This window comes from Salvelinus fontinalis, chromosome 11 (genome assembly GCF_029448725.1).
Source record: "Salvelinus fontinalis isolate EN_2023a chromosome 11, ASM2944872v1, whole genome shotgun sequence".
NCBI lineage: Eukaryota > Metazoa > Chordata > Actinopteri > Salmoniformes > Salmonidae > Salvelinus > Salvelinus fontinalis.
This window is the reverse complement of record NC_074675.1, coordinates 47,171,608-47,189,810: the sequence shown is the minus strand read 5'-3', so window position 1 is coordinate 47,189,810 and position 18,203 is coordinate 47,171,608. Positions and strand designations below refer to the sequence as shown.

General features: G+C 43.3%; 1 protein-coding gene across 4 annotated transcripts; it reads right to left on the bottom strand.

The window, feature by feature from the left end:
- Positions 1-286: 286 nt before the first annotated feature.
- eml3 (EMAP like 3) lies at positions 287-17,976 on the bottom strand. 4 transcript variants are annotated; one of them, XM_055938907.1, is made up of 24 exons: positions 16,587-17,976; positions 16,164-16,278; positions 12,661-13,182; positions 12,038-12,079; positions 11,268-11,384; positions 10,962-10,990; positions 9,205-9,234; positions 8,798-8,918; positions 8,294-8,443; positions 8,096-8,165; positions 7,431-7,541; positions 7,048-7,143; positions 5,947-6,081; positions 5,538-5,676; positions 5,161-5,312; positions 4,900-5,025; positions 4,408-4,539; positions 4,247-4,314; positions 3,007-3,095; positions 2,747-2,844; positions 2,285-2,372; positions 2,095-2,193; positions 1,604-1,734; positions 287-1,501 (listed from the first exon to the last, which is right to left on the bottom strand). In XM_055938907.1, the coding sequence occupies exons 1-24, from the start codon at positions 17,083-17,085 to the stop codon at positions 1,310-1,312; spliced, it is 3,351 nt and encodes a 1,116-aa protein (XP_055794882.1). In that variant the 5' UTR covers positions 17,086-17,976; the 3' UTR covers positions 287-1,309. The 4 variants fall into 4 exon arrangements, with proteins under 4 accessions (XP_055794882.1, XP_055794883.1, XP_055794884.1 ...); XM_055938908.1 differs by lacking the exon at positions 12,038-12,079; XM_055938909.1 differs by lacking the exon at positions 12,661-13,182 and having other exon boundaries at positions 16,587-17,567.
- Between the last annotated feature and the right edge of the window lie 227 nt (positions 17,977-18,203).

The window sequence follows — 18,203 nt, the reverse complement described above, 5'->3', positions numbered from 1 at the left end:
TTGGGCATTCAGAGTATGCAGATGAACACATTGACGAGACACGTATACAGCCTTCCACCACTTCCAGAGGCTAGACTCAGATATAGTACTTGGTACAGTAGTTGTAGCAGAATGACAACCCAACATGGCCCTTATTTGAACAACACTGCCCTCTAGCGAGAATTTCGATAGCATGCTGTTTTTAGAACTTACAGTACAATCAATGATGTAAAAATAATTTGAGTACAAGTACAATCCACTGAAAATGCTTGAATACTTTTAGAAAGATGCTATGAATTCATAAGCATAGTTTTTTGTAATTGTTTATTGATAGAAATATCTAGACATAGGAAACAATGACACATTCAAAAGTACTTTTAAATAAACACAGAAGATATCAAATACAAAAGTGTACTACAATAAGGTACACATTAATTTGTCTAATACAGGAGATATTGCAATTGAAACTAATGAGTAAATGCACTTGAAAGATTGTCACCGTCTAGCAAAATGCAAACGTTTGAAGCACAAAAGAGGTCAATATTCCTAGAGATAGCAATAAAGCAAAATATATATGATATTACTTTTCGGACAAGAGAATAACCATAAAACACCACTACGGTACGCTTGTATGGTAAACAAAATGGAATATTTTGGAATGTTCTCAACAATTGATCCCTTTGTCGTCAGTTGATGATGGCAGTCAAACAGGCAGTTGATTCGAAAGCTTGACCTTTTTCAAATGTCAGACTAGGAATGTAACTGAAATTGAGAAGTAGATTGTGCCCAGATGTAGTAACGTTTCCATTTCATCATGTGGGTCTAATATCTGTAAAAACAAAACTTCATCATGCTTGAAAAGAGAATCCTATGGAATCCAAAGCCTTCTGTACTGTAAGAATCCGATGAAACAATACACCACAGGTCCTTGGCTGACCTTACAACTTTTGTACTGATGATATACAAGGGCCAGCCAGTTCCCTCTCTGTCTACGTTACTCCCCACTCTGTAAAAATGTCTCTCCCTTCTGCTTCTCTATCACTCTCTGTCTTTACCCCTACCTACATGTGCAAATTACTTTGACTAAGCTGTACCCCCACACATTGACTTGGTACCATGTATATAGCCTCGTTATTGTTATTTTATTGTGTTGCTTTTTAATGTTTTACTTTAGTTTATTTAGTCAATATTTTCTTAACTCTATTTAGGTAGAACTGGTTAAGGACTTGTATGTAAGCATTTTACTGTAAGGTCTTCTTCACCTGTTGTATTTGGCGCATGTGACCAATAAAATGTGATTTGATTTTCTCTTAATGTCTCTTTCCCTCCTTTAAGGTTCTTGGGAACTGGCGAAGGATGCAGAGTGTAGGCGGTCTCCACCATCCCCTGTTCCTGCTCTCTTGACCTCCCACTGGAGGATACAGGTGTCCTTGCCACCCATAGAGAGCAAGTGACTGTCACAGTGGGTGAAGCGCACATTGGTCACGTGACTGCCGTGGCCTTCATAACTGTGGTTTGGGGCCTGATGGATAAAAGAAGACAGTTGATATGCGGTATACGTTTTGGTAAAAGGAGTAGAAATAATGGAAATCAATTGTAAATGTGGAGCTGTGTTATCCCTGACCTTGGGTTTTGGGCAGGGATACTGGAAGAGGTGGACTTTACAGAAGTCATCAGCCACCGCTACCACCCTCTCACTGTGGGAGCGACAGAGGGCGTTGATGTCTGTACCGTCTGAACCTTCCAACCACACACCTATGGGACGGACAGAAAATAACACACAATACAGGTTGAATACTCAGTCACTGCTAAGGGGTTGTGTGATACTGAGAGCTTTGAAATACAGATGTAGGATCTTAATTTGAGCCAGTTTGCTACAGCAGGAAAATAATCCTGCAGCAACAAGAAATATGAATTATTATGTGGATTATAATTAATGGACATTTTTCTAGGTGTTGATACATTTTTCGTAAGGGAAAATAAATTCTGACATGTCTAAGTGTAAATTAAAAACTTCAGAAAACTTTTTAAACCTCAAATACACTACACGTTTTAAAATGTCCTGCATTGCAGGAAGGTTCTCCTGCAACAGGGTGATCGCTTTGTCACTCTCACCCATGACGTGGAAGCCCAGTACGCAGGTGTAGGACGCCCATTCTCGGTCTTTGCTCTCATAGCGGTTCCTCAACAGTTTACAACCTCCAGCAACGTCCCCTGTTTGAGAAGACCAATAGTCATTAGGAAAATAGGACATATTATACTGTTCAAATGAGACATGGAAATGTAGACATTTTCAGTCACTCACAGTAAAGGATTTCGTAGTCGCCCGAATTGGACATAATGTACTTCCCATCTTTGGACCAATCAAGGTGAGTGATGAAGCTGGAGTGACCCTAAAAATAAGACATAAAAAATTGACACGACACCTAAATGTAACGGATGTGTTAGCGGGTAGGCGCTAATAGCGTTTCAATCGGTTAAGTCACTTGCTCTGAGACTTGAAGTAGGGTTTCCCCTTGCTCTGCAAGGGCTGCGGCTTTTGTGGAGCGATGGGTAACGACGCTTCGTGGGTGACTGTTGTTGATGTGTGCAGAGGGTTCCTGGTTCCCGCCCGTGTCGGGGCGAGGGGACGGTCTAAAGTTATACCGTTACATAAACACCATGACAAATGTGTCCTGAGCTCTACTGTACCCAACAATGAACCACTCATTCATGACATAAATAATCCACAACCATCCCCAACACCCCAGAATGTACTGCAACTTACATTGCACTTTCCGTAGCGGGAGTAGCGCCGTCCACTCTCGGTGACGTTGTAGACGTAGATGAAGTTGTCATGGGAACCCACGGCCAAAAAGCTACCGTCTGAAAGGGGAAATGAAAACAAAGGCATGTTCCAAATAAAGGCAATAAAATGTTTAATAAATAATAGAGATCCATCATAGTGCCAAGTGAGTACATATTACCGAATCATGGTTGAAATTTAATCCATTCTGAGACACTGAGGAAAGGAGCTTAACCTCTGACCTGGTGAATATCTCATGACGGACAGCTGTTCATTCCCGTCGGTGTAGTCTGAGATCACCTCTTTGGTCTGCAGGTCAAGAACCAGCCATCTGTTACAGGGGTATTTGGAGGTGGTAGGGGTTTGGGCAGAGAGGCAGACAACCAGTGTGAAGGTTTGAACCACTAAACAAATATTTATTTTTTTATCATCTTGGGGTTGTGTATAATTTGTATGGTTTCATGTCACAAAGGCATGGTAAGTAACATGCAAGTATTTATATTGATTGACGCTTATTGATTGATTGAGTTGATACTGCTTGGTATGAGAGAGAACGTCGCGACCCTGCCCACCTGTGGGGAAAACAACGTTTGTTTACCTAAACATAGGCTCACAGCAAAATCTTTTTCTAACTAAATGTTCTTTTTAATTTTTTAACATTTAACTAGGCAAGTCAGTTAAGAACAAATTCTTATTTAGTCACGGCCTAGGAACAGTGGGTTAACTGCCTTGTTTAGGGGCAGAACGACAGATTTTTACCTTGTCAGCTCGGGGATTAACGGTTAGACCTAGCAACGTTTCGGTTACTGGCCCAACGCTCTAACCACTAGGCTACCTGCTGCTCTAATTGTTTTAGTCAATTACAAAACTACATTTAAGAAAAGTACATGATTAAAGATGACTTTTCAACATTACTTGCTCCATATTGTTCTCACTACTTTATATTGTAGGGCTCCCCTCATGCCCCTTTTCATAACGATGCTAGCAGCCACTTGACTGAGTGTTAGCTACCGACCGGAACATTAAGCTAGCCAAGACCAACAATACAAAAACAGACTATACAGCTCCAAGTAGTGAGTGGAGTTACAAATGGCCCGTACTAAACAAGTTAATTGTCTTACCTGTGATGAAATGTTTTGCACACGCATAGCTACTCGTAACCTACTTGGACACCGCTTACCCACATTGAATATCGTAAAACCACAGGGCTCTTATCGCTGCCTCTATTTCTCTATGGGAGCATTGTGAAATGTAGGTTGAACAACACAGCAACCTTTTGGCGTGTTTTGTTATTTCTGTATATATTTTTTTATTGAAATGGGGGTCAATAGGAAACCATGTCAGTTTTCCCCAATTTGTGGGCGTAGTCGAGGCGAATTCCTTATTATTACGTGAATACCAACTGGGACTATTTCCTGCTCTACTCTCTGGCCAGAGAGACGTGTCTCCTGAAAGGAGTTTGATGCTGTGGTATTATCTCACCTGCCTGTGCTGAGCCCAACAGTCACCACGGCCCCATTAGGACAGAAGTCTGCACACAGCCCATACTCCTGAAAAATACAGTATGAATATCAGTATTTGTGTAGGGGTGTGTATGTGTTTATATGTGCATGTATGTTTGTGTATTGTCCACTCCCGCCCACCTCCAGCGTGGTGCACCAGTCCAGTTTGTGCTCCTCTGTGTTCCACACGCACACCTGTCTGTCATGTCCACAGGTGAGGAAGATATCCTGAGAGGGGTGAGTAGCCAAACCCCACATCTCATCCACATGACCCTGCACAGGGGAGAGCAACACACACACACACACACTGGTTTTAGGTTTCTATTCTCTATGCTTCTCCCTGTAGTGTGTACTTGTTCACTGCCATTGTGGATTTAAAATGAATGTATATGGTGTAAGACACGGTGGAAACTCCCTCTAACCCATGTGTCATGAATCTAGTCACGTCACGACACATGCATACAACAATATAATACTTAGAAATCCACGAGGGGGAGGGAGAATGTGTGCACTTTGGGAAGAACGGAGAAGTGTAGGAGATCGGAGCGTAGAACATGTGCAGACCAGGTGTTTAACCACAAACCACTTCACATACCACCCAGTACATACTCCATCATGCCAATGTTAACATACCTGCACTATGGCCACGAAGCCGTCAGAGAAAGTGCCCCTCAAGATGGCATTTCGGGTGGTACCAACCAACACCTCTTCCCCGTTTACATCTGTGATGCAACGGACCGCACCAAACTTTTCTGGAATCTATAATAAATTCATATACTTTATTCTGAAATTACACACAAATACATACAAAACGGTCTTAAATGTTGAAACACGCTCGGTTTTGTTATTAAGAGGGACAATGCAAACACACGCACACACACACGCGTCTTTCACCTCACACTCTCTTTCGGGCGCCAGGTCTGTGCTCCAGCGGATTATCTTGCGGTCTTTGCCCCCGCCGCTGAGGAGAGCGCCCCCCTGCAGCATACACAGCGTAAACACACTGCCGTCATGGGCCCGTGTCTGACGCATGATCTGGAACGTCTCTTCAACAGAAGGGAGAGAGGTGAAGAAGATTACTTTGTTGTCTTTTGTCACAGGTCTCTCACATTCGGGGAGCAAGCGGAAAAGATAGCCACATATATCTGGTACATTATTGGCTAAGGAGGTACTAAATCAGATGATATTGTATTATTAGTTTATATACACTGTATTTCACATGGAGAGCCTAGTCCATATTTGGAGCCCATTTGGAACAGACCGTTCGTTACCTTTGGCTCCTTTCCCCAGTGTCTTGACGTCGCCGGGTGATTTGCCCCATGTCAGGATGTTCCCCTCGGAGTCCCCGGTCAGCACATCTCCCGTCAGGCTAAACAGGAAGCACTGGATGAACTTGGGTTTCTTGTATTTCTGACAGAGGAAAGAAGAGCAACATTACAAACCGATAATACGTTTGAATGACGATATGTAGCGGAGGTGGTTTAGTGAGAAGTAGCCTTGCGTGAGACCCGCAGACTCGTTTTCGCCTCCAGAGTTGGTCTAGGCTTTAGCTCAATGGGCTAGAATAGTCTTTCTTGAGTCATACAGATAAGCCGGGTTTGATATACCCATTGGTCACATATCTTTTGTCTATGTGAAAAATACTTTTCAGATGAAGAGTAGTTAAGGGACTTCCCTCACCCCGAAGATGCCCTGTTTCTTGGTGAGTGAGCCTGCACTCAGGGTCCAGAAATAGATGTGAGACTTTCCACAAGTGATAATGTTGGTGCTGTCGCTGGGGTTGAACTCCACTGCAAACACTGCCTCGTTGGTGCTCTGGATTAACACACACAAGGAGAACATTTACAAATCAAAGAATTCACTCAAATGCAAAATCACTGTGAACTCCAATGTTAACCTCAAACCTGCATTTCTACGAATTTTCCAACCTTGGAATTCACTTGAGGACAGTTCAGATTGTATGATGGGGCATAACACTTCTGCAACTTAGTTTCTATTTGCAGATGCATTACAGTCCAGCGGGGGATGGGTAAATGTTACATACGTTGAACCATCTCATATATTTATGTGGGCTGAACCTTTTCCCTTGCCACTCCTTGGGACCACTCCCAAATTTCACTGGAGATTCAAAAATGGGCTCTCGAATCTAGGGCACTCGTGACAAATGATGCTTATGCTAAATCAATTTGGCGAAAATACGAGAAGTTCTGCATGTGTGCTACAAGAAACTTGAGACCAAGAGAGAAAATGATGTCATATAAACACCCACCTAATATCCAAACCCCCCTAACACACACACACACACACACACACACACACACATATATGCATATAGAGCACACACCGCCGGACAAATTCAGTCTAAAATATTTACACAGTTGCCGTGGCAACACCGCTGAAATGACTCTCAGGGAAGTAGAAACATTTGGGACAAAAGCCTGTGACAGAACTAGGTGATGTGGAAGAATTTATTTTTGCTTAATCTATGCAAATAGGCCTCCTTTTCAGGGATCTGAAGATTCTCACTAATGTAATGCCGTCTAACAGCCTACGCATGCAAATTACAGGCTTGGCTACCTGCAAAGATAGGGGTAGATTTTTGTTGTTATAACACAAGGAAGCTATATCAAGATGTATACTGTAAATGGTATTGATTAATTGCATTTTACTGCATTAAACCTACAGTGCAATATGAATAGGAATCTGTGTGTGTGTGTCTTTGTACGTGCCTGTGGGCTTGCATGAAAACGTGCATGTGCGTGTCTTGGTGCATTGCTTTACCTTAACCTCTGTGTGCTTGGTTCCTTTGGCACAGTCCCACACAGACAGCATGTGTTCATTGGAGTCATCAATCACACAGAGGAAGGCTCCAGCATCCTGCAAGCAGAGGAGAAGTAAGAAGGAGAGAGGGGGAAAGGAGAGAAATAACCAGTGAGAGGGCATATGACAGATGGAGAGATGATGCAGCCCAGTCACAAATCAGGACTAATGTATTAAAGCCTGTATTGGTTTTGTTTGAGAGTCCTGTATGGAGATTAGGTGTCAGGGGTTCTTCAATAGCCTTAGTGAGATGAGAAATACTGTACTAAATATAGGCCATAAACTCAGTAGCATCTAGTGTGTGTGTGTGGGAGGGTTGTTTTGTAGTGGGAATAAACACTTACTGCAAAGGAGAAAGCCACAGACCCTACACCTCTCTCAAAGGTGCCCAGTCCTATCTGTTGTAGGGTGATCAGTGTGGAGGAATCCCAGATATGGACATAAGGCTGCAGGGGCTAAGACATAAATTAGACAAGGATTGTTAATTAGTATCATGTGTGTTATTATATGTATACAATACTTTTTTCTGTGTATTTGATAGTATGATTTTTTTTGTTTTAAGTCTCAGAGGGACACCAGCAAGAATGGAAACATTTTCGTTTTAAATAGTGACAGATGATGTTCCTTAAGGTCCAATAGAGCCATTTCTGGTTAACATTTAAGTACCTTACAGTGATTGTTTTCAATTAAAATGGTCAAAAAGAAACAAAAATTGCTAGGACTGTCTGGGAGTGGTCTAAGTGGGGAGGGGAAAACTAGCTGTTATTGGCAGAGAGGTTTGGCACTCTTATTGGTCTATTAACTCATTTACCACCTGGTGATGTCACTAGGCAGGTCAAAACTCCACCTGACCAAAACAGGCTGACATTTAAGGTGGTCTTTTCAAACAGCTCTTACACTAAAAGGACATTATCATTTTCACAATTTCACAGTGTGTAAATCTATATAAAACACAGAAAATCACATTTCTGACTGCACTGGTCCTTTAAATAGCCCAAACGCCCCTCACCTTTCCATCCTTGTCCACCCCCGCTGTCTGTCCTGATGCCACCCGTACCTTGTCTGGATGGATGGTCAGACTGAAATAAAGACAAATTGGGATATCATAAAGCGTCAACTTCACAATCAATTCTCACAATTGGTTTTAGTTGATTTTGTACAGTTATGTAATGATACGAGAGGTCGAGGTTGGGTCTGAGCCACTCACCAGCGGACACAGTCGGTGTGTTTGCGGTAGTGGCGCTGTGTCCGGTTGTTGATGTGGTACAACACCACCACACAGGCGATGAAGTACACCGCCTCACCCGACGACAGCAGGTACAGGTTGGCCCGGCAGTCCCGTCCTCGGTAACCGTAGCTATGCGGCTCCAGTCAAGGTGACATCACTGAAGCGTCTCATTGGTTCATCAGTCTAAATCATTAATTGAGCCTAAAGCAATTTCACCCACAGCTACACCCATAATACGTGATTTATGGATGACAACTTCCATTCACCTGAGGAGAGCATGACTTGGCTCAAGGACATTCGATAACTTAAATATATGTTTCTCTGACTGATTGGCAATATGGACTTCATGGCTTTCATCCAAGAAACTTAGAACTATAGAATATCAAGCATTCTAATCAACCATGAATGGAATTTAAAAACTAAAATGCTGCTTTATCAACGCCCCACTGGTCGTGACTTGTGGGAGTGACTCAGGAAGGATACACCCAATCGAGTTCCAGTTTCTCTACAGGTGGCTCCATCCTCAGGTCCTCGTAGTTCTGGATGTTGGAGGGGACATACATGGTGATTGGTCGACCACGGATGAACATCTTGATTGATTGACCTGTCAGCCAATGAGAGAGGGAGAAAAATAAAGTAAGACAAGACAATGGATACATATTAATCTCCAATCACTACCATGGGTCAATATGAACTTTCTCAATCTTATCCTCAAATGTTTTGCTCTTTCAACAGCCTGTCTAAACTACCAAAGCTCTGGTGATGCTACAATATCTACCAATAATTCACTCCATAACAATAAGTCAACAGTCTCTACCATTCGCCTGTATGAATCCCAAGCACCTACATTTAGTTGAATGACATAACAGTTAACACATGACGTCTCATACCTTGGGTTCCTCGTCTGGACCCGGGAGATCCTACGAGAAGAGAGAAAGAGAGGGAGAGAGACAAATAAACAAGGAACCTAGGAACACTAAATCACAGCTGATTCCAGCAGAGCAGATCATGCTTTGACATTACGGACCCTTCGGGACCAGATTCAGAGCCGGTCGAATGAGGTCTATGAGCAAACCAGAGGGGTGGTTTTCCAACACCAAGCCTGTCATCTAGATGACTGTTACTTCAATTTAAAAGGTTGGGGGAGAGGAGAATGGGTTTTACATGTTGATGGTTCTGGTTTGGGATGTTTCTGGTGGGAATCTGTCTGTCTTGCTTTGAAAAGGTTGTAAAACAAAAATGCAGGGCTCTCTTCACAAGGGAGGGAAAGTCTGCAGTTTAACTATATAGTAATGACCTGATTTTTTTATTAGTCATTGTTGACACTATTTGGAATTTCCCCATGGGTCTACTTCATACCGCTCGTGGACCCTGTTGAAACACATCAATGACTGCTTTTGATTGATTTAAAATGGAGTGGCATTTTCACACGTTTGCCACTTCCAAGTATTGACATTCAGTTAGGATGTAGTGAGTAGGATATAGTTCAATTCAGTTATTGCTTATCTAAATGACCTGGTTACACTTTACAGCCCTCTCATGATGCAGGAGAGGCAGTTAAGAGACAACCTAACTCGTGCTGAATACAGGCAGACCTGTCTCAGGCCAACTCAGAGAGACAGAGAAAAAGTTAATAAGTCTAGTCCTGGACAGCTCACAGAAAGAGAGAAAGAGACCAAAAAAACAACAAAAAAATATATTAATATTTTTGGCGTCCTTCCTTCTCCGGTAAAACATCCATCCATCATCCCGTCAGGAGTCTGGGAGTGGTGCGGCAGCACGGCTTACCACAATGGATGGCTTTCCAGGGAGCATTGGAGCACTAAACAGACTCTCCCGTGTTTAACGTCAGAAACGGCTGCCGCTCTGCCTCGTGAAAACGTGACTGTAAAAATAAACACTGGTTTTCCTGTGATCCCAGTATGATGAGAGGTATTTTCTGACCAGGTTTTTTTTTCTGTATGTGGCGGGCGGAGAAATGGACAGTGATGAACTTTAAATGACCTTTAGCCCCATAGACGACTAGATGATGCAATGTCCAGTGGTCAGTCACTTGTTGTTGTAGTAGTAGTCTCCGATACAGACTTAAGCTCTTTTGAAGGCTCACTTCATGCACACTTTGTCTAGTAGAAACTCCTTGTCTTGTGGATCATTGATCACATTTACAGACTATTATGGGCGTATGAAACTGACTTTACGCAAACTGAATCCCCATTAGGTTCAACTGGTAAATACTTAGAGACAATATTAAATACAATAGAAGAGGGACTGTGCTCTAACTCTCTCTGGTTTTGGAACGAGTCCCATTATAAAGCTAAATCACACTCAAAGCCAACGCTCATTAAAAGCTAGTTAACTAAGTTAAATAAGCATGAGTATTGCGCTGTCTGAATACTATCTTTGACATTTTGTATGCAGTTTAGTGTCCCAAACTAAAGAAGGGGAATGAAAAGTCCAGATCTGGCCTGCAGTCAGTCAGTCAGTCAGTCAGTCATTTAAGACTACATAGAGTTTGAATAATGCATTATAGAACGTCTGAAGTAAGGGTTCCAAATTCCAGGAACTTTCAATAAATTCCCTTGTTTTCCAGAAGTCCTGGTTGCAACCCGAGTCTGGGGAGAGAGTAGTGTTGTTGGATATGTATTACCTGCTCTGGCGATAAGATCCTTGGTCCGGCTGTGAGAAAAGAAACAACTGTTAGACAGACACATTATATCCAAGAGACCGTTTCAACCACTGGGACCAAACGTTATATTATACGGTCTTTGGGCCCAGCTCACACAATTGGGAGATGAAGACTTTTCCTGGGAAAGTCATTTTATTATAGTAGAAGAAAGGGAACTCCAATGAGTGACTACTTGGTGAAATACGTCATGTTTATGCAGCCGTAGGAAAATGTGATGTGAGAATGAGTTTGAAAGACAATCTTGCTGATGGATGGGACTTCTCTCACCTCTCCAGACTGGGGGATCTGTTAAGTAGGTTGGCCGAGGATGCCGCCTTTTTGTCCAGCAGCTTCTTTGTCTTTTCCTGGGGCTCCTTCACCAGTTTCTCACTGTTCCTGCGAGCTCTGGACAATGAGTGGATAGGCAGCATAAGAGGATTTATATGCAGGGTTCCACAAACACACACACACACACACACTGATGAACGTTGAATGTGTGTTTCAACGTGTATTCTATGATGGGGCATATTTTTGCTGGAACACACACACAGATTTTCCTGATAATGACTTGCCCAATAACTAGAGGAAATGGCCCTTGTCATGTGACCAATGATGTTCCAACACAATACATAATAGGAAGTGAAACAGAGATGACCTCCTCCCCACCGGATACAGCCGTCAGTTCAACGTCTAGTTTTGATTTATATTTGGTTGAGTTGTCAACGATAGTGAATTCAGTGCGAAATCAATAACAAAAAATTCACCTGTCATTGGATTTAGGTTAAAAGTTGGGTGGGGAAAAAAATCTAAAAACACCCTTACGTTGATGACTTTTTGCAAATCCAATTAGTTTTCCATGTTGATTCAACATCATTACATTGTTTTTGGGGGTTGAAATGGTGTGGAAACAATGTTGAGTCAACCAGTTTTTGCCCAGTGGGACTCCACTGTGGCTCCTAATGATAACACACATGCATATAGTACGTAGTAGATCAGTTTGGAACTGAATAGCCCAGTTCATATCCTTGTACATAACTTAGACACCACTGTCTTAGTACCTCTTAGTTTCCATGGTGTGGCAGGGTTGAGCTGATGGACTTCTTCATGGACAGAAACATATGCTATCAATTGGCAACAGACCTCTTGCAAGTAATAATTAGCAAACAAAACAACAAACACACAACCACATATGTGCATGCATACACACACACACACACACAGAGGAAGCTGGAAAATGTTTTGTGTGATTATAGAGCAGCATGCAGCGAAAAAATCTCCCAAAAGAATGTCAGATGAAAAGCCCCATTGAAATATCCACATGTAGGAAATCATGCTGAATCAATCCATGCTTGAATTAAAGGATGAGGCTCAGATTTGATTATCAGGTTAGTGTACACACATTTAGCTCCTCTCAAACAAATGGAAAATAACACAGCAGCCGGATCCAGCGGGAGACACGTAAGGTATGCTCCTTGGTACTGAAGGCTTTCCATAACGCAACCTAATAGAATCAGAAAACTGGCTACCGCAAACTGATTCTTAGATTAGGGATTTGACACTGGCGCTTTGTAGTAATAAAAGCATAGAGAATAGGAGACAGTGTCAAAACGAGGTGATTTCCCCCAAAAACCATGCAATCAGGTAGGAATGGAGAAGAGAAGGAGAGGTGGCGACAACGCACAGGGGTTTCTTCTCGCCCTCCAGGATGGTGGAGAGAGGTCCGCTCCGGGGGCTGACGGACAGGTCCTTAGGGGGGGCTGGGGACCCTGAGATTGGGGTCTGGGAGGCTGAGCTCAAGCTCTCCGTGGAGCCATTTGGGTTCTGGAGGTCATCTCTCTGGAGGTTCCTGATGGCGGTGGGGTGGATGGCCTCCTCTACGGAAGACGCCCAACTCAGGTCCTTCTCCTCCCCTTCCTCATCCTTCTCCTGCTCCTCCAGTTCTAGTCCCTGGATGTGGTGGAACTTGGCCCGAGCCTCCTCTGTCAGAGACATCCCCTCGGGGAGGGCATCCTCCAGGGAGAGACTCTGGACGGGCCTGGTGAGAGCAAGGGGGACCCTGTCTAGCTCCTGCATCAGAGGAGTGAGGTCTGTCTGGGTAGCCCGATCATACGTTGGGATCTTATGTATGAGGCCCGGGGATGTAGAGTTAGAGCCATTCTCACCATTAGAGCCATTCTCACCTTCAGTGCTGTTTAGTACTTGGCTAAATACACACACAGTATGGAGTTGAGATTAATAGAGAGAGAATACAAACAAACATCATACAGAATACTATTAATTTACTCAACTCTAATAACAAGACTTTCCTAAACAAGTTAAATGCTGTGAGTGAGTGAGAGGACTCACTGGACAGTTTATTAAGTACACCACACTGTTCACGAAAATGAATCGCTCCTACAGACAGTGAGTCCCGTGGTCGTGGATTGCTATATAACGCAGGCAGACCGCCGCCGACGCATTCAGGTCCTGTTCGACAGGTTCTGTTCGGCAAAACGAGTGACCGAAGCGACTTTGAGCGTTGTATGATCGTCGGTGCCAGGCACGCCGGATCCAGTATCTCAGAAATGACTGGGCTTTTCATGCACAACAGTGTCTAGAGTTTACCGAGAATGGTGCAAAAAACTAAAAACATCCAGTCAGCGGCAGTCCTGTGGGCGAAGGCATCTTGTTCACGAGAGAGGTCAAATGAGAATGGCAAGAATAGTGCAAGCTAACAGGTGGGCCAGACACAGACATAACAGTGCAGTCCAACAGTGTTGTGCAGAAAGGCACCTCAGAACACATAACTGGTTGGTCCTTCTCACGGATGGGCTATTGCAGCAGACGACCACACCGGGTTCCACTCCTATCAGCTAAAATCAAGAAGAACTGGCTCCAGTGGGCACACAATCACCAAAACTGGACAATTGAGGAGTGGAAAAACATTGCCTGGTCCAACCAATCCCGATTCCTGTTGCGTCATGCTGATGACAGAGTCAGGATTTGGCTTAAGTAGCATGAGTCTATGGAACCATCCTGCATGGTGTCAACGGTACAGGTTGGCGGTGTACTGGTGTGGGGAATTTTCTCCTGGCACACGTTTGGTCCCTTGATACCATTTGAGCAACAAATGTTTCCGACATCTTGTTGAATCCATGCCACAAAGAATTCAGGCTGTTCTGGAGGCAACTAGATGGATGAACCTAATAAACTGGCCAGTGTGTATATACAGAATAAAGCTACATTAAATTTGTATAGCGCTTTTCATTATACAGTTATATCTCAAAGCTCTACAGAGGATTTTTTTTAATGATATACAATAAAAACAACGTACATTTTGAATCAAGGCAGGTAAAATATCAAGTGGGCTAGGTGCTAAATACATTTTAGATTGGGACTAGGAAAAAGAGTCTATGAATGTTACACATAAATATACACACCTACCTACCTACCTACCTACCTACCTACCTACAGTTGAAGTCGGAAATGTACATACACTTAGGTTGGAGTCATTAAACATCATTTTTCAACCACTCCACAAATTTCTTGTTAACAAACTATAGTTTTGGCAAGGCGGTTAAGACATCTATTTTGTGCATGACGCAAGTCATTTTTCCAACAATTGTTTACAGACAAATTATTTCACTGTATCACAATTCCAGTTGGTCAAAAGTTTACATACACTAAGTTGACCGTGCCTTTAAACAGCTTGGAAAATTCCAGAAAATGATGTCATGGCTTTAGAAGCTTCTGATAGGTTAACTGACGTCATTTGAGTCAATTGGAGGTGTACCTGTGGATGTATTTCAAGGCCTACTCAGTGCCTCTTTGCTTGACATCATGGGAAAATCAAAAGAAATCAGCCAAGACCTCAGAAAAAAAAATTGTAGAGCTCCACAAGTCTGGTTCATCCTTGGGAGCAATTTCCAAACGCCTGAAGGTACCATGTTCATCTGTACAAACAATAGTATGCAAGTATAAACACCATGGGCCCACGCAGCCATTATAACGTTCAGGAAGGAGACGCGTTTTGTCTCCTAGAGACGAACGTATGTTGGTGCGAAAAGTGCAAATCAAATCACAGAACAGCAAAGGACCTTGTGAAAATGCTGGAGGAAATAGGTACAGAAGTATCTATATCCACAGTAAACCGAGCCCTATATCGACATAACCTGAAAGGCCGCTCAGCAAGGAAGAAGCCACTGCTCCAAAATCGCCATAAAAAACGCCAGACTACGGTTTGCAACTGCACATGGGGACAAAGACCGTACTTTTTGGAGAAATGTCCAAAAATATAACTGTTTGGCCATAATGACCATCGTTATGTTTGGAGGAAAAAGGGGGAGGCTTGCAAACCGAAGAACACCATCCCAACCGTGAAGCACGGGGGTGCCAGCATCATGTTGTGGGGGTGCTTTGCTGCAGGAGTGACTGGTGCACATCACAAAATAGATGGCTTCAGGTATGTGGATATATTGAAGCAACATCTCAAGACATCAGTCAGGAAGTTAAAGCTTGGTCACAAATGGGTCTTCCAAATGGACAATGACCCCAAGCATACTTCCAAAGTTGTGGCAAAATGGCTTAAGGACAACAAAGCCAAGGTATTGGAGTGGCCATCACAAAGCCCTGACCTCAATCCTATGGAGAATTTGTGGGTAGAACTGAAAAAGCGTGTGTGAGCAAGGAGGCCTACAAACCTGACTCAGTTACACCAGCTCTGTCAGGAGGAATGGGCCAAAATTCACCCAACTTATTGTGGGAAGCTTGTGGAAGGTTACCCGAAACGTTTGACCCAAGTTAAACAATTTAAAGGCAATGCTACCAAATATTAATTGAGTGGATGTAAACTTCTGACCCACTGGGAATGTGATGAAAGAAATAAAAGCTGAAATAAATCATTCTCTCTACTATTGTTCTGACATTTCACATTCTTAAAATAAAGTTGTGATCCTAACAAATTTTTACTTGGATTAAATGTCAGGAATTGTGAAAAACTGAGTTTAAATGTATTTGGCTAAGGTGTATGTAAACTTCCGACTTCAACTGTAACATTCTGGTCATGAAGTCCAAAGACTGTCAAACTATGCCTTATTTCCACACATTGATCATGTTTGAGCCATATCTCCATATATGGCTCTGGACAAACATGCCAGCCAACCCATTCCATGCCCACAGTCCCTCTGCACTGGCCTGGCACAGTACCTGGTGGCAGGGTGGCGGGGGCTGTCCAGGGCTGAGCTGGAGGACAGTTTACGGGAGCTGGAGAAACCGTCAGAGCAGTAAACCTGGTTCAGGACACGGGAGGCTGCAGGGTTTACTGAGGACACACACACACACAAAAAATGGACACAATCACACACATTTAGTGCAAGGATGGAATTTTCATAGAAGCACAAGACACGGGAAGGATAATGTATCGGTTACAGCTTATTGCTTGTGTACTGTAGTTAATCATCTACAACCCTTTCCACACTACTGAGCCGAGCTGCACTTTACAGGCCTGGTTAAACATTCAAGATATTTGCTGGAACCGTGCGGTGAAGAAAATATCCAAGCCAGCACCGTACGAGTCGGGCACAATAATGTTAAAAGAGTACAACTGTGGTCTGATGGTTGGCCATCCACCTGCGATGATCTGCTGTTTAAGCAGGGGGATCAACTGGTCGTGGAGGCGGAGCCTGCGTAGCGCGTCGGCCAGTGATGACTTCAGTAGCGTGATCTCATCTTCCTGCGACTGCAGACGCCCCTCCATCATGGACACACGGTCTGGGTACTCAGCGCTGCTGCCGGACACGTCATCTGTGCAGACGGACCATGACAACAAATCAGGAGACAGTATGGAACCACATGCTGTCAGATAATTTGTGGATATTGGGGAAAATAAGGACAACCAATGGTAGTCTATATCCAACTCAATGCTGTCACTCCATTGGCAGATAGGATTGTCCTCTAGACAAATTAAATATAGAAGTGAAGTACTACTATCAATACCAATGCATAGGTTGGATACAACTATAAAATGCAAGATGGGAAAACTTAAAAAGATGCAAGCAGTAAAACATGACCCTGGTGTTGTAAATACTGCTAACAGCCCATTCCTCAAAAGAGACAGGAATCCTTCCATTCTGCATGAAGATGAGCCTCCTGCAACGACTGACTATAAAGCCAACATTAATGGACTCATCCAGCACTGTCTACAACTTAAAGGATGGGATGACACTTCATGAGTTGAGAGAAACATATTTACTTACTCTACTTGAACATCATGGTACTCTGACACTGCTCATTTACTCAAGTCCTTTTCCATCACAAAAAGAAGGCAGGAGACTGTTACCACCATTAGTAAAAGAAGGCAGGAGACTGTTACCACCATTAGTAAAAGAAGGCAGGAGACTTTTACCACCATTAGTAAAAGAAGGCAGGAGACTGTTACCACCATTTGTAAAAGAAGGCAGGGGACTTTTACCACCATTAGTAAAAGAAGGCAGGAGACTGTTACCACCATTAGTAAAAGAAGGCAGGAGACTTTTACCACCATTAGTAAAAGAAGGCAGGAGACTGTTACCACCATTAGTAAAAGAAAGCAGGAGTGTAACGGTTTTCCTCTTCCTCTTCATCAGAAGAGGAGGAGCAGGGATTGAACCAAAATGCAGCGGAGTTTGAAGACATATTTATTAAAGAAAACACGAACTCGACTATACACTAACAAAACAACAAACGACGTAGACGCACCTGAACATAAGAACTTACATATAACGAAGAACGCATGAAACAGGAACAGACTACATAAACCGAAAAAACAAACAAACCGAAAACAGTCCCGTGTGGCGCAACGACATACACAGACACAGGAGACAACCACCCACAACGAACACTGTGAAAACACCTACCTAAATATGACTCTTAATTAGAGGAACGCCAAACACCTGCCTCTAATTAAGAGCCATACCAGGCAACCCATAAACCAACATAGAAACAGAAAACATAGAATGCCCACCCAAACTCACATCCTGACCAACTAACACATATAACAAACTAACAGAAATAGGTCAGGAACGTGACATAACCCACCCCATAAGGTGCGAACTCCGGGCGCACCAGCACAAAGTCTAGGGGAGGGTCTGGGTGGGCATCTGACCATGGTGGTGGCTCAAGCTCCGGGCGAGGTCCCCACCCCACCATAGTCAATCCCAGCTTCCATTTCCCCCTATGAATGTCCACCCTCATCTTACCCCCACTAAA